Raw genomic sequence first — 21,734 nt, 5'->3', positions numbered from 1 at the left:
AGTTCATCTTTCCATTGTGGTAGTCATTCTGGCCTTAACACTACTGCTTCAATTTTTTCCTAGTTATTCCCTCCTGTATTATTTGCAAAATTCCAGCCTGCCTCTCCCACTGGAGTCTTTGCGACCTGGTTGAAGTTGCATTTTCTCTAAACTTCATTGTCTAGTCTGGAGTTGCAGGGCTCTCTTGGGATCTCATTTGATGTGTAGTTCATTGCTGGAATATATTTTATGTTATCTCTCTGTTTTTAAAATTGGTATTACAGAAGCAGGGACCGAGAAAAACGCAGGGAAAGAGATACAGATCGGAAAAGGTCCCGGAAGTCCCCATCTCCTGGGAGAAGGAGTCCAGAGCCTCCCGTCATTCAGAGTTCCTCTGCTCAAGATGAACCTAGTACAAAGAAGAAGAAAGACGAGCAGGACCCTCTTCTCACGCGCACTGGCGGAGCATACATCCCTCCTGCTAAGCTCAGAATGATGCAAGAGCAAATTACAGATAAAAACAGGCATGTTAAATACACTTGTAATGTACTGAATGCTGAGAGTATTTACATTATTCTGTAACGATAGAGACCTCTCTGTCTTTGTTAGAGATCTGCATACTACTTGTTCTGAAATTAGCTCTAACTGCATGTGTGAATTTAGAAGTTGAAGAAAAGGTTACTTTTTCTTTTTTTAGTGTTTCATGCTTTCCCTTTTCTGGTCACATGCATGCTTGTTGGTATTCTTTGTAATTCTATAGATTATGTGTATTCCATTAAGTCTACTGGTTTCACCAGATTTCCAGAGAGGTGAATGGAAGGAAAAATTTTAAGAATTCCTGTTCCTGAAATTAATTCCACAATTACAAAACTCTACAGAGTTTTAGAACTTTTAGGGTCTTTTGGATATTATCAAGTTCAATCTAAGGAAATTCTTTGAAGCTGAAAAATTTACCTGAGTTAGAAACAGTTTGTATTTATAAACTGTTGGTGTTGCCGTAGGATTATTGCATAAAAACAATTAGTCTTTGAAATAATTGGAATATTATTTCAGCCCCTCAATTCTCTGCTACTTCCTGTTCTCTGTGTCTAATACCATTTCATTATAATTTAAAAACATTTACTTGTATCTGTGATATGCTTCTTCTGCTTTATATTTGAGTATATTTTAAAATAGTTTTAATTGCATTGTTTCTGAAAAGTTTCTGTTAAAAACAAGTTGAAGTGAAGCATTATATTGAAACATTAACATTAAATTTGGCTAAGACAACTTTTAAGTTGCTATTTACATGAGCATAAGAACATAATATCCTTACATAATCTTACTGTGTATTTAAAGCGAAGTAGTTTTTAACTAAGCAATATGTATACAGAAATGTGGTTAAATGTTTATTTCTGTAGTCGTATTTTACTACACTGTGGAATGACTCTGTGAAAATAAAAGAACACAAAATAGTTTTTATGTTCTTAATGTGTCTTATGCTTATAATTAATGACAACGTTTTAATGTATTAAAATAAATTCTGTTTAGCTTAGCCTACCAGAGGATGAGCTGGGAGGCCCTAAAGAAGTCAATCAATGGTCTTATCAACAAAGTGAACATTTCCAATATAAGTATTATTATTCAAGAGCTTCTTCAAGAAAATATAGTTAGAGGAAGGTGAGTATCAGTTTATTTGTAATATTTCACAATAATTTCTTCAAAGAAAGAAGTAATGCTTCCATCTACGTTCACAGTATTCATTGACTTATTGTAGTACTTCGTTTCGAAGATAGTTTGAACATATTTTGAACGTATTTTTTCAGATGCAGTTCTCTTACCTTATTCTTAAAGATTTTAATGGAGGGTTTTTTTTGTCTGTTTGTTTGTTTTTTCCTTCAAGAAAGAGGGAGAAACAGATAAGAAGGAGTGAGATCTTGCTTCCTCTCATTCAGTGGTTATCAGCGCTCAAGCTGGGCCAGGCCAAAGCCAGGATCCTGGAATTTCATCTGTCTCTCACATGGATTTCACTGCTTTCCCACATGTATTAGCAGGGAGCAGGATGGGAAATGGAACACTTGGGTACTCATGGCTTGCTTGTGTTGCGGGCAGTTGTTCCGTTGTTGCACCACAGTGGCCTGTCCTAGTTTTTTTTTTTTTTAATAAAAGCTTTTTGCTTTTTAAGAAGCTCTAATATATATGCTAAATGTATCTTAATAATTTAAATCCATAAGAAATAGCATTAAAACCGATTTCTTTTTAAACATTTATTTAAAAATTTTTTTAAAATTTATTTTCAGTTTATTTGGAAAGTAGAGAGACAGATGAAATTTGCATCTGCTGATCCACTCCCCAAATGGCTACGATAGCTGGGTCTGGGCTAGACATGAACCAGGAGCGTGGAAATCAGTGTGAGTGACAGGGACTCAACTGCTTGAGCCGTCATCTGCTCCTTCCCTGCTCTGGTAAGGGAATGTGACTATCCTAAGTGGGATCCTACCACTGTGCCAAACACCAGCCCCTAGTTTTTTAAATTGAGAAGTCAGAATTGTATGTAGTGTGGTGTTTTGATATGTGTAAATGTTATGGAATGGCTAAGTTAAGCTATTCAGCATCTATATAACCTCATTTATCATTTTTTTTCCTGTGGTAAAACATCTAAAATTTATTCTTGTTACTATCTGTAATTACCATTATGTACAACTTATTTCTCCTAACTGAAATTGCTTGTATGTTGACCTTAACCCACATTAACTGCAACCTTCACCATAACCATAACTGCCCTTTTTTGTTTTCTTCTTTGATCAGCTTTTTTAGGTTGGCTGGGAGAGTGAGATCATGTGGTATTTATCTCCTTATTTCATTAGGTTCAACTTGTTGTTCAGCTTCTTTATCTGCGTTTTTCAAGTTCATGCATGTTGGTTGATGTAGCAGGCTTTCTTTCTTTCTGAAGGCTGAATTGTATTCTTTTGTGCCTGTATACAACATTTTATATATTTGTCTTTTGACGGACACTTAGGTTGTTCTCACATCTAGGCTATTGTGAGTAATACTGCAATAATGTGGACATGCAGATATCTGTGCCACTGATTTCATATGCTTTGGATATATACTCAGCAGTGGGATTACTTTATCATGTATAGTTTTGTTTATAACCTTGATGAGCAACCTCCATAGTGTTTTTATTACAATTCCATTAATTTGCAATCTTAACAGCACATATAAGGATTTCTTTTTCTCTGCAGCCTCAGCCGTGTTTATATTATGTCATTTTTGTAACAGCCATTTGCATAGGGGTGAGGTGGTCCATCATTGCATTTCCCTGATGATTGGTGATATTCAGCAGTTTTTCCTTATGTTTATTTATATACTGTCTCTTTAGAAGTGTCTTTTGGGTCCCTTGCCTATATTTTATTGGATAATGTTTTCTGATTGTTGACCTTGAATTTCTCTCATATTTTTCTTATTATGCAGATTTTTCTCCCATCTCAGAGGTTATGTTTTTAGTCTGTTGGTGTCTTTTGACATGAACACTTTTCTTTTTAGTATAATACCGTTTGTCTTATTTCTGCTTTTGTTCCCTTTGATTTGGAGGTCATAGGGACCCAAGCACTAGGGCCTTGTATTGCTTCCGCAGGTACATCAGAAAGGAGCAGGATCTGCAGTGCAGCAGGTGGACACAAACGTGCTCTGAAGCACAGTGCCAGGGCACAGGCAGTGGTTTAACCCACGGCTCCAGTGCCCTTTCATCCGTGATTTACAGTTTTCAGTATATACTTCTTTTACTTTCTTTGTTATGTTTATTCCTGTTTTCTTTTGTATTATAAATGGGATTTTTTAATTTTTGCTTTTCCTTTTTAGGTCCTTGTTAGCATAAATTACTTGTTTTTGTGTGTTGATTTTGCATACTGCAACTTTTTTGAATTTGTTCTATCAGTTTTTTGGTGGAGTTTAGAGTCTATAAAACATGTTATCTGCAACGGTTTAATTTCTTCCTACCAAATTTGAGTGCTCTTCATTTTTTTCTCATGCCTGATTACTCTGGCCAAGATTTTCAATACTGTATTGAATAGAAATAGCAAGAATGGCATCATTGTCTTGTTGACCATTTGCTATGATATTAGCTATGGATTTGTGATATGAGGGTCTTTATTCTGATTTAGTTTCTAATGCAAGCAAAGTGAGAATGTGACCAAAATAAGAAAGTTGGTAAATAAGTCTTAAAATAGAATTATTTACCATTTTTTTCTGTTTAATTTTTAAGCAGTTGATAAAATTGAACAAAGCTCAGGAAATGCAGTTAAGAATTCCATATTTAGTGTTTCAAGCTCTAAAGGCTATTTTCTCACAGTGCCTTGCATTACTCAGATGCATCATTTCCCCCTTCTAGCCCCAAAAGAAACGGGGAATATGAAAGTCAGCATGGTGTGTTGCAGGGAGCTAGGAGGTTGCCTGAGGAAGTAGCTGCTGTCCTCAAAGATAGACAGGATGCTCCCCGTTTTACTGAAGATCTTCTCCTTTAGACCCTGTGTTCTGTTTTCTCATATTCCACTCTCATCATGGAATTGCCATTACCAAATTTGCAATTAAAACATTTTCCTCTTGTTATTTTTGGTAATTCAATAATTATTTGTCATTACATGGCTAATTTACTTTAATTAGTCCACTTTGCATCCTTTCCTTTCCTCATCAAGTACATGAAAGTCGTGACCATTTCTAAATAAAGTACAAGTAGCTAACTTATTTTCTTATTGGTTTAGCATTAGCATTAATCTTGGATTGATTGCATTAAGTATTCAAAATCTTTGTTTTTATTCCAATAAAATTCGACTAAAGGTGAAATGACTCAAGATTGTTTTCAGTCACAGAGTTAATTGTATGTGAGTGATGGATCCACATTGGAGACTTTATGTTGTTTACATTTTATACTTTTGAAGCCAGTCTTTTTTTTTCCCTTCACATTTTTGAAGTTGTTAAACAAATGATTTCTCTGACATTTAAAATCCTCAAATTACGAGGTGTAATAACAAGCAGGAAGAGAGGAATCATCTTTAGACAGAAAATTTTGGGAAAAAAACACAGTTGTAGAATCTCCTTGCATTTTACAAAAGCAAAAATTCAGATTTTAGTTTTTCAAAAGCAGTTGACATTAGTGGCAAAGACTCCTTAAAGCAGTAAAAATTTGGCTTTTATGATTATTGAAGTATAATTTTAAAATTTTTTCCTTCTTCTGATTGTTTTTGACCCCTTGTTTTTCTTTTAAACAGAGGACTGCTGTCTAGATCTGTTTTACAAGCACAGAGTGCTTCTCCTATCTTCACTCATGTTTATGCAGCATTAGTCGCAATTATCAACTCAAAATTTCCACAAATTGGAGAGTTAATCCTCAAAAGGTTAATTCTTAATTTCCGAAAAGGCTATCGAAGAAATGACAAGGTATGTATGAATGGCTTAGAAGTAGACTGTTGCTTAGGGACAAACTAATCAATGTTTTTATTTGATTTTGTTTATTTTAAGACTTGTTATTTATTTAAAAAGCAAAGTTACAGAGAGAAAAAGAAAGGCAGAGAGTCTTTCTATCCTGGTTTAATCCCGAGATGGCTGCAGTGACCAGGCTGGGACATGGTTGAAGGCAGGAACAGGTGCCTCTGATGTCCCATGTGGGTGCTGGGGCCTAAACACTTGGACCGTTTTTCACTACTTTCCCAGGAGAAGTAACTGGGAGCTATATCACAAGTGGAGCAACTGGCACCCGTATGGGATGCTGGTGCCTCTGGGTAGCATTTTAACATGGTATGCCACAGTGCCAGCCTCATACTTTTTGCCTAATTTTAAATTTATTTATTTGTTAAAATTTATTTAAGAGGCAAAATGATAGAAAAGACCTTCCTGGTTCACTTCCAAAAGGTAAATGAAAGCTAAGGCTGGCCCAGGGCCCTATCCAGAAACTAGGAAAGCAATCCAAGTCTAATTTGGTTGGCAAGAACCCTTGCTTCCCAGAGTATACAGGTCAGGAGCCAGAGCTAGAATGCACTTGACAGTCATCCTCTTCGGTAGCAGCACCAGTTCTGGAATCCAGACTCTTCGGTATTATGGAATGCTGCTGTCCCAAGCAGTGTTTTACTTGCTGCAACAAGCATGTGCCCTGTGACAATTTTTATTGTGCAAGTAAGTAACCTTAAGAACTACTGATGAGCCTCACATATGATGTCTACACTTGAGGAATTCCAGCTATTTGGCCAGAAATAATGGAGTTCATTTGTTCGTTCTTTATTTTCTTTCTTTCATCCTTCCTTCCTTCCTCTCTCTCCTCTTTCTTTCTTTCTTTCTTTCTTTTTTTCTTTTTTTCTTTCTTTCTTTCTATTTGTATACAAATCAGTGTATTACATATTTTAAGTAAGGGATGTTAGGCTAGAGATTCAATAGAAAAGTTTGTTTTATTTCTAAATTAACCTGTTTTCTGCCTGCACTTTACAGCAACTTTGCCTGACTGCTTCAAAGTTTGTGGCACATCTTATTAACCAAAACGTGGTAAGTTGTAATCTTCAAAACAGGGTCTTTAAGCTTGGTAACACTTCAGTGATATATCCCTATTTTTATTTTTATTTTGATATATAGTCCTTGGGATGTGTCATGATATTTTAATTTCAAAAGCTATAGTAAAGATATTTAATATTCTTTACTAATAAGAAACATCAGGATACTTGTACACATTTTATAAAATGGTTCTAAATATTTTCTTGCTTGACTACTTATCTCTGTTTTTTGGAAGGAATATAATTTAATCTTTCTTCTAAAGCCATCAAAATAGTATCTCCTAAACTTCCCCTCCCCCCATAGTTGGTGTTCATGAAGAACTAATAATTAATTTCTATTCTAAGGAGAAACTCTTCATGGAATTATGTGGCTAGTTGTAAGAGACAACAGATTAAATTATCTGAATGCAGATGGCTTTATCTCCTTATTGCTTATAATAGAAACTTTATTATGTTTATATGCATGTATACAAAAGTATTTATTTGATGGCTCATATTTGGTTTTTGTTTAACCTTGAAAATGATATAATTTACTTTGATCTATACTCAAAGGTTTTCTTTTGATCTCTTCTCTCATTTTTAGTGTTTAATTATTTTGAAGTTACATTAACTTTTTTATTTTTCAAAGATTTATTTATTTTTTTATTACAAAGTAAGATATATAGAGAAGAGGAGAAGAGGCAGAGAGGAAGATCTTCCGTCCGATGATTTACTCCCCAAGTGACCACAACGGCCGGTGCTGCGCCGATCCAAAGCTGGGAACCAGGAACCTCTTCCGGGTCTCCCACGCGGGTGCAGGGTCCCAAAGCCTTGGGCCATCCTTGACTGCTTTCTCAGGCACAAGCAGGGAGCTGGATGGGAAGTGGAGCTGCTGGGATTAGAACTGGAGCCCATATGGGATCCTGGCGCGTGCAAGGCGAGGACTTCAGCTGCCAGGTCCAGTCACATTAATTTTATTCCTCTAACTTTAAGCAATATTTTATTTCTACCTATATGAAATTATTGCTAGTGTCTAGTTTCCAACATTAGAATTATTTTAGATTTTGACCTAATTAGGAGTTTGTTGCTTGGGAAGACCAGTGAAACTGACTTTTACTTATCTATACCACAAAGAAGTTTCTGGGTTTGGATATATAGTATGCTTACTTTTTGTTATCAGGATGAAATAGTTAAAAGGATAAATATTTTGCCTTTTCACAACTGTGTTGCAAGGCAGTTTTCTTTCTGCCACCCATGTAAGACTGATGCCCTTCTCCTCTCTGAGAACATCAGTATGTGTTTGCTGTTGTGCACGGTATGAAGAAGGTATCCTCCTGAGCTGAGGTTTAGACGTATTTCTTTCCATTTGGAAGAAGTATGTGACTTTGGAAAGGCATTATTCCACTCTATTTGGCAGGATTGATAAATGGGAGGAAGTAGTCAAAGTTGGTACTGTGCGCCAAATAACGTTGTCTTGTAACCATATCAGTATTCATATAATTTAAGGTTTATTTTTATCAAATAGTCACTGATAGAATGAACTGTGGGTGAATATAGAAAGTTGTGTTTAGCTCAGCGTTGTGATCTAGTGGATTGAACTGTCGCTTGCAATGTTGGCATAAAAAATGAGTACCATTTCAAATATCAGCTGCTCCACTTCCAATCAAGCTCTCTGTTGATGTGTCTCAAAAATCAGTGAAGGATGGCTCAATTACTTGGCTGACCCAGATGAAACTCCTGGCTGCTGGCTTCAGCCTGGCCCATTTGTGGCTATTTAGGGAAGGATCAAGCAGATGAAAAATTTCTCTCTCCCTCTGTTCCTCTTCTGCTCTCTTTCTGTAACTCTGATTTTCAAATAAACTTTTGTGAAGAAAATATTTTTTTCTTAAAGATTGTGATATTTAAACAGCCTTTTGGTTTATGACCTTTTTTATACAGAGTATCTAGTGAATATTTCTTCTGTAGGTGATTGAAATTGTAGAGAATATAATTAAAGTTTTTGGAGCAGTCATCTGCAAATTATTTTTAATTTAAATAATTGTATTCCAACTTTGCCTGAAATTTAGATGTAAACTTGAAATTTTAAAACTATTTTTTTATTTGAAAGACAGAGAGAAGGAAGCAGATTTCCCATCGATTTGCTTGCCATCAGCATGCCCTCAACACCCTGGACTTGTCCTGGTCAGAATCAGGTGCTGGGAACTCAGTCTGGGTTCCCATGTGAATGTCAAATACCAAAGTACTTGAGCCATCAAGTGCTGCCTCCCAGGGTGTACATTAGACAAGTTGGCAGCAGAGCCTTTTGGCGCAGATCTGTGTTATGACATAGAATGTGGACATCCCAACCCACATCTGAACAGCTTGCCAAATACCCACCCCATGTACATTTTTAATAGATACAAAGTAAAATCATCCCCTGTTTGGAGTATTTTCATGTGCATTGTTAAAATTTGTCACTCATATGTGCAATATAGTCATTGTAAAAAAGCCAATTTACTATTTTGTAAATTATTACCAATAGTAGGTTAATATTTGTGGAAACATTTTCTCTCTTTCATATGTCTGCATTCTGTTTAAGGCACATGAAGTGTTATGCCTGGAAATGCTCACTTTGCTCCTTGAAAGACCAACAGATGATAGTGTTGAAGTTGCTATTGGTTTTCTCAAGGAATGTGGCCTCAAGTTAACTCAAGTGTCCCCAAGAGGAATCAATGGTAAGTGTATACCTATATTCTTGGTTTGATATTGATCTTTTGTTTGAGTGTTGTTGTATCTATCACTTTTGTTACTTTTTGTTTCTGGTTAGCTATATTTGAACGCCTCCGAAACATTCTACATGAGTCTGAGATTGACAAAAGAGTTCAGTATATGATTGAAGTAATGTTTGCTGTACGGAAGGATGGGTTCAAGGACCACCCTGTTATACTAGAAGGACTTGACCTCGTGGAAGAAGATGATCAGTTCACCCACATGCTCCCTTTGGAGGATGACTATAATCCAGAGGATGTTCTCAGTGAGTGTGGGTGGTGGAGAGTGGGAAATGGGGTACCAAGAAATCTGAGTACTGCAAGTAACCACTCAACTTTCACTTTTTGTTTTCAAGATGTTTTCAAGATGGACCCTAATTTTATGGAGAATGAAGAGAAGTACAAAGCTATTAAGAAAGGTTTGTAAAATTTTAAGATTTACGTATTTTTATTGGAAAAGCAGTTTTACAGAACGAGAGACAGAGAAAAATTCCATCTGCTGGTTAACTCCTACAGTGGCCAGAGCTGAGCTGATCTAAAGGCAGGAGTGAGGAGCTTCTTCCAGGTCTCTCATGTGGGTGCATAGTGCCAAGGCTTTTTGGACCATCCTCCACTGCTTCCCCAAGACCCTAAGCAAGAAGCTGAAATGGCAGCCGGGACATGTGGAACATGAACTGGTGCCCATTTGGGATGCCAGCACTTGGAGGCAGACAGTAGACCTGTAAAACCAAGATGCCAGCCCAGGGGTTTTACAGATATAATCAGGGCAAGTTGAGCAGTTTACATCTTCATATGATAGTTGATGACAAAGAAAGAACTTATAGTCACTGAGCCTCGCTCTTCACAGTCTCTTCTACTGTGAAAGCTATCACTAGTGTTTTTCCATGCTTATTTTGCTTTCTGATCATGCCTATGAGATCAATGAATTATTTACATTATTATTTTATCCTTTTCCTCTTAATTTAAAATATGCAACTCTGAAGTCTCACCCCTGATAGGAAAGTCAGCGTCTGAGAAGTGGTTTCTTGTACCAGATTTTTAGAATAATGTAACGGAAGGCTCCTTACACCTTTACTACTACTGAAGCAGAGTGCAGGAAACACAGCTCTAACTCTTCACTGCCCTTTCTAGGAGTTTTTAGAGCAGTAAATCCTTTAAAAATCACAACTTACAGGCAATAAACCCATAAAACTTACAGAAGCAGACCTGTAAACTAACTTTAGGAGAAAAAACAATGACACACACAAAAACGAAAATTTTTAGTGCCAAAAATTGTCTAAATATCTGAACGCTTACTTCACTGAACACAAAACACTATATCTATGTATCTTTTCACAAACAGTAAAATTCATTCTTACATCAACTTCTTCTAGATCACTTTTACTGGTATTACCAAAGACAATATGTAAATCAAAATCTGTGCAAAGTCAATGCTTACAGCATAAAAATGGTGCACAAACAACAATAATCACTGACTTCTCAGGAACCAACACTCTGGTTGATGTTATCAGAACCTGCTGACCTGACCCAAATGCTAAAGGATGACACATACAGCAATAAAGCATACCACCGAACTGAATTTGAAAATAAGTGTGTAGGTTTAACTGCAGGTGGTAGAGAAGTTAAATGAAGGCCCCTAATTATTTTACAAATATTTCCTATCAGGGGTGAGACTTCAGAGTTGCATATTTTCTTCCATAGTTCAGTTTCCTAATGTAGAAAACTCTTTAGACACACTTTGCCTTCCTTTCTTTCATATGGTCTGCCTAAAGATTTCCAGATGATTTTTTGTGGAATTCTCACTCTGTCTGATATGGTTGATTTTCTCTTTAGGATTCCCTATTTCTTGAGAAGCTAAATAGTTGTCAATGCCTGTAAAATGGCACTTTTCCTTTGTTTCAGCAGCCCTTGAATTCTTGACCTCAAAAATCCTTTAAAACTTGTATTGGAGGACTCCCTGTTTATGTTTATAAAGGGCTGCTATTTATATGTGCTTGTATCTATCAACATTGTATTAAAATTTAAAACCATAAAATGATTACTGAGCAACTTCAAAGTGCCAATAAAGCACTTAACAAAATGGTGGGAGGGTTTGGGGAGGGGTGGGAGAACCCAAGTATCTATGTAACTGTGTCACATAATACAATGTAATTAATGAAGTTAAATAATAAATAATTTAAAAAAATGGCACTTTTCCTTTGTTTCAGCAGCCCTTGAATTCTTGACCTCAAAAATCCTTTAAAACTTGTATTGGAGGACTCCCTGTTTATGTTTATAAAGGGCTGCTATTTATATGTGCTTGTATCTATCAACATTGTATTAAAATTTAAAACCATAAAATGATTACTGAGCAACTTCAAAGTGCCAATAAAGCACTTAACAAAATGGTGGGAGGGTTTGGGGAGGGGTGGGAGAACCCAAGTATCTATGTAACTGTGTCACATAATACAATGTAATTAATGAAGTTAAATAATAAATAATTTAAAAAAATGGCACTTTTCCTTTGTTTCAGCAGCCCTTGAATTCTTGACCTCAAAAATCCTTTAAAACTTGTATTGGAGGACTCCCTGTTTATGTTTATAAAGGGCTGCTATTTATATGTGCTTGTATCTATCAACATTGTATTAAAATTTAAAACCATAAAATGATTACTGAGCAACTTCAAAGTGCCAATAAAGCACTTAACAAAAATTACATAGTTTTTTAAAAAAATTATTCAACAAAACAAATTTGGTGAGAATAATGGCATATTTAACATAGTTTAATATCTGGTATGGTAGGAAGTTTCTGGAGTATCATATCTGTATATTCATTATGTCGTGGTAGGTTAGGTGGTTTTGCTTGAAGTACTTGAGAAAGTTTTACATAGATATGATATTAGAAGAGAATCTTTTTAGCTGGTTGTGTATGCTATTCCTTGATACTGTTCCAATATTTAACGGCTGATTGTTTCTTAAAATTATTTCTACTGTGAAATTTGAAATAATAACAGTTTTCATACTCTCATTAGAATTCATTAATCTGTCACTTAGAGTGATTTTGTAATTTTAGCATTTGGAAAATGGTGATTAATCACATCTTCTAAGTGTAATACATTAACATTATCAAAACAAAAGTATGTTAATACAATATCAGGAACTCACATGTGTTAGTATTAACACCTGTCTTATCAGAAAACAGTTTTAGGGAGCTGTGAAACTCACCGAAGCTGATACAGGTTTTTTAAAAAGTTGAACCTTCTCCAAACCTTTTTAACATAGTAGCAAACATTGTTATTTGTTTCCTTTGAAGTGACAGTCTCACTTTGTTTACTTTTGGGAAAGTGTCTGTCACTTAGCAATTATCGTTTGTTAGCTATTCTTTCAAGAAAGAAGTGTAACTCAATCACACAAGTGCTTTTTTTCTTGAAATAACCATCACCAGTTATTGTGCATTGGTCTCAACACAAATACTGTGTACAGGTTATCAACTTGGTAATTTGTCAGTCAGATTATGCTACACACCGGCATTGAGGTTCTGAGGTTTGATGAGATTATTGCTTTGCTTCAGGACATTCTTCAGGGAATCCGACTTTTTTCTTGTTGCTGAAGTATGCGGTGAAGAATGCGCTGACTACCGGTGTATTGTCGGCTGTGTTTTGTGTTTGAGTTTCAACGATCTAATTCCATTTTACTTTTGAAATGTCAAAGATGTCAACCCAATAAGAAGACATCTTGCTGTTACTGTAAAATCAGTTCTATTTTTGTTTGTTTCTAGTTATTTTTTTTCTTTTTTGAGGTTTATTTATGTATTTAAAAGGCACAATGACAAATACTGTCCTCTGGTTTACTTACTCCCTCAAATGCCTGCAATACGTGGGGCCAGGCCAAGCTCAAGTCCTGGCCATGAATTTCCCAGCTGGGTGGCAAAAAGCCCAGGTACTTGGGCTAATTTCTGCCTGCCAGGTATGAGCAAGATGCTGGATCAAATAGGAGTAGCAGGGACTCTAAGTGCTCCAATATGGGATGTAGGTGTGCAGGGAGCAGCTTTACCCACTGCAATACAGTGCGCAGCCACTACTGGAAAAATAGTTTGTCACAGACTACCTGATACCTCTGTTTGATCCTTCAGGGAATCATAGGTTGTGCCTTGAAACCACTGCTTTATTCAAATATGAAATTGCATTGTTGTTGCCTGAGTCAGTCCAGTAAGTTGATTTCAATGTGGAGAAATGAGAACAGGATGATATAAACAATTAGACAATTTGTTTGACCTTCATTCTTTCCTGAAATGTTTGTCTAGCACTGGCATTTAAAAATGGCCACAGCAGGAAGTGAGCACAGTTTTAGTAATTAGAACCTTAGAGTGACCCAGGTGTACTTGAATTCTGGGTCTTACAGCATTTGGGAAATCAGCAGGAGTGCTTATCTTTCTGCTATTGAATACTAAATAGTTTCTTTTAAAAGTCTTGTGTAAGCTCTATTACATAATAATAAACTTGACACTTTAGGTTATTTCTTGTTCATGTTTGTTAAGAATATTCTTGAGATTGATGTGTTAAAAAGAGCTGAATTATGTCTTTATGTTTTTTTTGTGAAAGTATTTCTCATAATATGAATGTTTATGATAACATGTAGCTGCTTATGTCTATTGGCTTTGTTAAACTTTGTGTTGAAAGTTTTCTGATTATAGTAGATATGTAAAAGGAAAATTGGCTCAGTCTATAGAATCTTTTATCAAGGGTCTGACACTGTGGCATGGGTTAGGCCACTGTCTGTGACACCAGCGTCGCATGAGTATTAATTGTAGTCCCAGCTGCTTCGCTTTGAATGCAGAACCCTGATACTCCTGGACCCATGCCACCCATTCGGGAGAGCAGGCTTAAGCTTGAGGCTCTTGCTTCAGGTTGGTCGAACCCTGACCGTGGTGGCCATTTGGTGAGTGAACCAGCAGATGGAAAACAGTCTCTTGCCCTCTAATTCTCATTCTCTTTCAAATACATAATTGAACAAATATTTTTTAAAAATGTCTTATTGGGTTAACAGGACCTTTGAATAAAATATAATTAAAGGTTTTGTCGTTGTCTTACTGTTAACAAAATGACTTGGCTTATATAGCCTCACTCATGCTTCCTTATTTTCATATAGTTGTATTTTCATTTGTGACAGTCAATAAAATGATGTTTTACTGGGCCCGGCGTGGTAGCCTAGCAGCTAAAGTCCTTGCCTTGGATGCAACGGGATCCCATATGGGCGCCAGGTCATATCCCGGTGGCCCCATTTCCTATCTGCTCCCTGCTTGTGGCCTGGGAAAGGAGTAGAGAATGGCCCACAGCCTTGGGACCCTGCACCCGCGTGGGAGACCTGGAAAGAGGCCCTGGGCTCCTGGCTTCGGATCAGCTCAGCTCCAGGCGTTACAGCCTCTTGGGGAGTGAATCATCAGATGGAAGATTTTCTCTGTCTTTTCTCACTGTATATCTGACTTTCCAATAAAAATAAATCTTTTAAAAAATTTAGTAAAAAACTGCTCTCTTACTGATTTGCTTAAAAGTTTTTAAACTTGTATGACTTTCATGTGCCAGTTGCTATTTCTGATTTTTTTAAAAATAATGCTGTAATTTTTCTTTTTTTCCATTCCTTGCGTGTTTTATGACCACTCTGTCTGATGGAAGAATGGCATTTGTGACTTCCTAAATCAGTGTGGTTTTTGCCCCTTTTCCTCTGCAGTGACAGTAACACGAGATTGCTGTGTTGTCCATTTTGTTTAGACTAATGTGGATATCTGTGAACCAAGAATTATATTTTCAGAGAAATATTTATATCATTTACTCATTGATTTTTTTTAAATATACTTTTTATTATATAGAAATTTTAGATGAAGGAGACAGTGACTCGAACACAGACCAAGATGCTGGGAGTAGTGAAGACGAAGAGGAGGAGGAGGAGGAGGAAGATGGGGAAGAAGATGAAGAAGGTAAATATGTTAATTTGTAAAATGTTTAAAATAAAATTCTAACTTAGTTGTAATGTTAGCCTCTAAAATAATGTTTCTCTTATGGAGGTGATGTGCGGGATGTTGCTGGTATCGAGTGAGGATGAAGAAAGACTGCAGTAAATGTGTGTTGTTTTCCACAGCAAAGTACTATCCAGCCAGAAATGCCAGTGTTGCCAAGATTGAGAAACTGCTCAAAAAGTAAAGCAAAAGACTTAATTTTGGAACGTCGGCATGATTTTAATTTGACATTTTGTGTTTTGATGGTATTATATACTGGAAAAAGCTTCATTCATATTGAGTATGTGTGACAAGAGTGCAGCAGATTAATGACGAGCGTTGCTGTTCATTTTGGCAAAGCGGAGTTGGGAGGCCAAAAGCTTTATTTGTACAGAAACAGGAATGATGTTCTTCCTCTTTCATTACATTACTTCTGAAAATTAAGCTCAAAATTTTACTTTAGTTCAGGCTCAATTAATATGTCGGTACATACTTGAAATGATCTTTATTGGTATGTATGGCACATGTGAAAATATTAGTGTGTCTGTTTTAGGATGAAATGTTTTTAGTTCTGCTTTCAGTGTGATTTTACTCCGTGTGCTTAAATGTTAGTTGGTGTCCTCCTGATTTAAATCATCTATGTTCATGCCGTATTTTACTCAGGTTTTGAAGTACTATTCAAATGGAAACAAATATATATATATATATATATAAAGAAAGTTTTCTTACATTAAAGAGGAGGAAATTTTTGGACCCATCCAAGTTGTCCTGTGCAGCAATGTTTAAAACTGAATTTTCATCAATAAATAAAGTGCTTTTAAATTATGAAGATACTATTCTCTAGAAATCATATTTTACCAAATAACAGATTGAATGTTGACTTGTATGACATCTCAATAGGCACGTGATACAGAAACAAAGCTAGTTTTGCTGTCCACATTCTGTACTTCTTCAAGCTAATGAAATGATAGGAATGAAAGACTTGACATGGTGACTTTGAATTTTTAAAGTACTACTTAGCTCACTAGAACAATATTATTGTTAAATTCTGGGATTGTGAATAAATTTTATAGATAACATTTTCAGTTATTTATCTTTTGGTTTCAGTTTTCTTACGTTTACTTTCTTTCAGGACAAAAAGTGACTATTCACGACAAAACAGAAATTAATCTGGTATCATTCCGTCGTACAATCTATCTTGCAATTCAGTCAAGGTAAGGCATTATAATTCAGTTGACTTTTGTTTTTTGTTAGAAATTAGTAGGGAGACCTGGTATACTGCACTATTTAGAATCTGGTAGCTTAACACTAGATTCCACTTCAGCATTCTTCTTGTTGTTATTGCTTCTGTTTTTTTTTTTTAATGAAACTAAATAAATTATTTTTATTGGATAGTCATGTATGCAAACAGAATATATTCTGTTATTACTGATTAAACTCCAGAAGGTTTTAGGGTTCCTTTAAAATAATCTTAGGAGCTTCTATTATGTCACAAAAAGAAAAACCCCATTCCCGTTGTAGCCTACAAATTCCGTTTAAAGAGAAATAAATGAGAATGTTAAATGTTGTGTATCTGTCATTTATGTGAATCAGTCTATTGGTTTGATAGGCGTAATGTTTACATTTTGTACTGGAGAAGGAATGTCTTCTCAGTTTTGTTTTAAAACTAAGTTTTGTATATTTCCATTTAGTCTGATGTAATGGTAATAATGATTCACAAGTAGGAGTCTTTTTTTTTTCAAGGTTTATTTATTTTATTGGAAAGGCAGATGTACAGAGAGGAGGAGAGACAGAGAGGAAGGTCTTCTGTTCGATGATTCACTCCCCAAGTGGCTACAATGGCCGGTGTTGCACCAATCTGAAGCCAGGAGCCAGGAGCTTCTTCCGGATCTCCCACGCGGGTGCAGGGTCCCAAGGCATTGGGCCTTCCTCGACTGCTTTCCCAGGCCACAAGCAGGGAGCTGGAAGGAAGGGGAGCTGCCGGGATTAGAACCAGCGCCCTTATGGGATCCTGGCGTGTTCAAGGCAAGGATCTTAACCATTATGCTATCGTGCCGGGCCCAGGAGTCATGTTGTTTTTAGTCCGTCTGAAAATTTTTGGTCTATATATTCGTCTTCAAGTAGTAGAATGTTAAACGGTTAAAGATTGGTTGGAAATTTTTTTCATATAATTTCTTTTTTTTTTTTTTTTTTAAAGATTTTATTGTTATTGGAAAGCCGGATATACAGAGAGGAGGAGAGACAGAGAGGAAGATCTTCCATCCGTTGTTTCACTCCCCAAGTGAGCCGCAATGGGCCGGTGTGCCGATCCAAAGCCGGGAACCAGGAACCTCTTCCAGGTGTCCCACGTGGGTGCAGGGTCCCAAAGCCTTGGGCCGTCCTCAACTGCTTTCCCAGGCCACAAGCAGGGAGCTGGATGGGAAGTGGAGCTGCCGGGATTAGAACCGGCGCCCATATGGGATCCCGGGGCTTTCAAGGTGAGGACTTTTAGCCGCTAGGCCACTGCGCTGGGGCCCATTTTTTCATATAATTTCAAAATGAAGGATAAGCTATTTGTTACAGATAAATATTCCTAAATAGAATTTGACATTTTTAGTTTTTTTCCTCTTTATATGGTAAATTGTTTAGTCTTTTTTTTTCCTTAATACATAAATTATTATTTAAAATTTTTGATGAACATGTTATATGTATGTCTATTTTTATGGAAATCTGACGGTAATAAGTAGTAAGCATCTCTGAACTTTGAAGAGTTACATTGATAGTTTTTGAATAGTTTAAAAGAAACATGCTGCCTTTTTGCATTGACCTGTCTTTGAAACATATAACAGACTAAAGAAAGAAGAAATTAAAGCATTGAGAAATAAGGGGTCACCACTGTTGCAAGATCCTGGAAGCAGTAACAGCATCCTTGAATGTTGGCATTTGTAGAATCCCTAGCACCAGACTGACTGCTAAAAAATACTTACAAATGGCAGAGGTTATTGTACTTAAAACTTATACAACTGTTAGAAAACAGAATTCAATAGATATGTATTTGAAGAACTGGGATGGGACATTATATAAAGAGATTATGAAATCACATATCTGCTATTTTGCCCATTAAAATAGTTAAGGTGAATTTTTTTGAAATCTGCGGTATGCTCATGGTTTTTGTGAAATGCACATAATCAATAGAAATTAAAGAGTGTTTTTAGGAAGCTTTCTGGAAACATGAGTTAAGGATGTATGTACTTGACATACAACAGTGCTGACTCCTGTTTCCTAAATAAATGTCGACACATTATTAAAGATAGCATGGTTTAGAATACACACAAAAATTGGAAACGGTGTTACTGTCCAGCATAAGGAGCCACTGTTGAAGGTTAGGTTAAAGAGTTGTTACAAATAGAGGCAAATGGCCTGATACACTGATGGATATCAGAAAAAAATTATGTAAGCTCTACTATACTGTGGTCATAAAATTATCATAGCAATAACTGTAGGTAGCATATTCTAGAAATAATATGTTAACATTCTAGTTACTTTGAGGATAGATTATACATTGTGTGTGCATATTTTTCCCAGTTATATGTAATTCTTATGTCTTCATTTTTTTTAAGATTAATTTTTTAAAATTTTTATTGGAAAGTCAGATACACAGAGAGGAGGAGAGACAGAGAGGAAGATCTTCTGTTTGATGATTTACTCCCAAAGTGACCACAACAGCCGGTGCTGTGCCGATCCGAAGCCAGGAGACAGGAATTCCTCCAGGTTTCCCATGCGGGTGCAGGGTCCCAAGGCTTTGGTCCGTCCTCGACTGCTTTCCCAGGCCACAAGCAGGGAGCTGGAAGGAATTGGAGCTGCCAGGATTAGAACCGGCGCTCATATGGGATCCCAGTGCATGCAAGGCGAGGACTTTAGCCACTAGGTCACTGCGCTGGGGCCAAGTCTTCCTTTCTAACAGAACAAGTTAAAAATGCAGTGGAGCGTAATTGTCAACAGTAGTTTTGAGGACACTTCACTAAGGTTCATGTTTGGGAATCTTAAAAAAAAAGAAAACTAACTTTTGGATATTGAACTAGGGTATTTTATTTTCTAGAAAGTTTTGACCGGTGTCACCTGTACTCTTATTTTCCTAATGTTGCAGCTTTCATTTTCATGATATACAAAGCTGCCCCACTGCTTTTGTCAATAAGAATAATGCATTCTTGTTTGTTCTAGCATGTAAATGATACTTTAATTTTGCTTTATTGAAGTTGAAACATTGCAGGAAAATGGACTGCTATGTCTTCATTAATTTAAAGTTTAGACAAATCAACAAAACCATTTGACTCAACTTGAAAACTGGTGGTAATTTATTAATGTCTTTTTCTTTGCTCTTCCTTCGATATCTATTAAATTTTTAAAAAACATTTATTTATTTTTATTGGAAAGGCAGATATATATAGAGAGAGAGGGGAGGAGAGACAGAGAGGAAGATCTTCCTTTCGATGATTCACTCCCCATGTGGCGGCAACGACCAGAGGTGTGCCCGTCCAGAGCCAGGAGACAGGAGCTTCCTCCAGGTCTTCCACACGGGTGCAGGGTCCCAAGGGTTTGGGCGGTCCTCGACTGCTTTCCCAGGCCACAGGCAGGAAACTGGATGGGAAGTGGAGCTGCCGGGACTAGAACAGGCACGCATATGGGATCCTGGCACATTCAAGGTGAGAACGTTAGCCGCTAGGCTACCATGCTGGGCTAAATATGTATTAATTTTAGTAAGCCTGGAACTCATTAGATTTTAAAGCCTTAGATAAAATATCAAACATTTCATTCAAGTAATAGTTATAATTCTACCTCAAAATAATGTTATCAGTTTTAAAATAAAACAAGAATAAATACATTATCATGTGGCTTTATCCATGAAATGTCACTAATGACATTTTTAAAAGATGATAAATCAGTTCATCAGAATTTTGTTTTTAAGAAATTTTAATTTTTTTTCTGAGTGCTTTAACAAAAAGAAGGGAAAATTACACTTTCATGTACTTATATGCCATTGAACTATATCAGCTGCAATTCAGTATTTTAATCTTAGCACTTGATATTAATATCACTTATTGCAAATTTTCCTTACTGGTAGGTTTCCTTTCTGTTCCTATTCCATTAACTTGTATCATCCTGCACTGTTACCCATTTGTGCCAGCGAAAGCCAGTTAGTAAGAGAAACTGAACAATATAGATAAGCTGCCAAACTAACTTCATAATTAGCACTTTTCAGTGAGTGGGGATTTTGTATTGCTGTTCTCAAAAGTGTCTGATCTGTGTTCCCAGTGAGCTCTGACTCCCGATTGTTCAGGGGCCAGAAGCTCTCCATCCAGGTGAAGGCTGGGGTGCCCTTGAACTTACCACAAAGCAGCATTGGGAGACAGCCCAGGTCCCCAAGGCATTTTGACCTTGTGCTTGGGACCTAATGGGGGCTTTCAGGACAGTTTTCAGTTTGAGTGGCTTAGAGAAGATAGCCATAGAGGACTTCATCTTGGTGATGTAACCTTAATTGTGTGCCTCTGCTACCCAAGGCTTTGGCCTGCTATCTCACTGTGCCTTTGAGAGCAGTTTCCTCAGATCTACCTTGCAGTGAGGAATTGGCTGTAAGAAAGGAGAAACAAGCTTAATCTCAGGTGCAGTGCTCCATGTTTGAGTTTGTTTTAAGAAAAGTGAGTAGTGACTGATGGAGGCCTGACCTTCTGCAGTTATTAATTCTGCCACAATGCTTGTAAAAATTACATACAGTAAAATGCACAGGATTGAAATGGGATTTGAACAGTCTACAAAAGGTATAAATCTATGGGGTTGGGGTTTAAAAGTTTACATAAAAATGGATTTGATAAAGTATGCATTTTCATAAGAATATGCATAAAACACTTGTCTTACCCACTTTTCCCTACTCTAATTAGAAACACCCTCATTTAGCTTTGTTGAGTATGTTTATTCATTTAGGTGACTTACGTTGAAAGTATTTCAAGTGCAGTATGTACTGCAAGAACATGCATGTTTCTTTCTCTTGGAAAATGTGCTTTTTAAAGTTTACTAATTCTGTATAAAACATGAAAGGTGACTTGTAGAAGTGATGAATAGGCACTAGGTGTCACGCTGGTTTCCTGGAATGTCTTTCACTTGTGTTTGAATTGTGATGAGAAAGTGGAAATATTTAGCAAGAAAAGAATTTAGCAGTGTCTAGTTAAAGGAAGATAAAGTTACAAGATAGTAGAAGATATCATTTACTCTTCCACATTGGAGCTTTGCTAATAAACATGAAAAACTTGACCAGTTTGCTACTCTCTTCATTAGAACTTTTCCTGGTTTCACTAAACATGCAGTATATATTTCAATAAACTACTCTTCAAATTATATGTTAATTATAGTTTTTGTGAAATATTAGGTGAGAAAGCTAAATGTTCTTGTGTTAAAGTTTTACTTCTGGGACTATTTGACCAGGAGCAAGTCTCACAAACACCTTTGAACCTCATTTCTTTTATCTTAAATGAGTGGCCTTTTTTCAGTTTGCCTATTATCATTTGGAAAT

At 36.4% G+C, this 21,734-nt stretch overlaps 1 protein-coding gene across 1 annotated transcript in view; it reads left to right on the top strand.

Annotated features, from left to right (window-relative positions):
* CWC22 (CWC22 spliceosome associated protein homolog) overlaps positions 1-21,734 on the top strand; it is a 49,461-nt gene that overhangs the window by 12,151 nt on the left and 15,576 nt on the right. Inside the window, exons 4-12 of the mRNA XM_058664688.1 lie at positions 264-503; positions 1,510-1,638; positions 5,226-5,394; positions 6,436-6,489; positions 9,052-9,187; positions 9,280-9,486; positions 9,577-9,639; positions 15,065-15,172; positions 16,323-16,404. Coding sequence (XP_058520671.1) covers positions 264-503; positions 1,510-1,638; positions 5,226-5,394; positions 6,436-6,489; positions 9,052-9,187; positions 9,280-9,486; positions 9,577-9,639; positions 15,065-15,172; positions 16,323-16,404 — 1,188 coding nt within the window. The remainder of the gene's footprint in view (positions 1-263; positions 504-1,509; positions 1,639-5,225; positions 5,395-6,435; positions 6,490-9,051; positions 9,188-9,279; positions 9,487-9,576; positions 9,640-15,064; positions 15,173-16,322; positions 16,405-21,734) is intronic.

The sequence above is a fragment of the Ochotona princeps genome, chromosome 5 (assembly GCF_030435755.1).
Source record: "Ochotona princeps isolate mOchPri1 chromosome 5, mOchPri1.hap1, whole genome shotgun sequence".
NCBI lineage: Eukaryota > Metazoa > Chordata > Mammalia > Lagomorpha > Ochotonidae > Ochotona > Ochotona princeps.
Note: the sequence above shows the minus strand (reverse complement) of the source record. Positions and strands in the feature narration are given on the sequence as shown.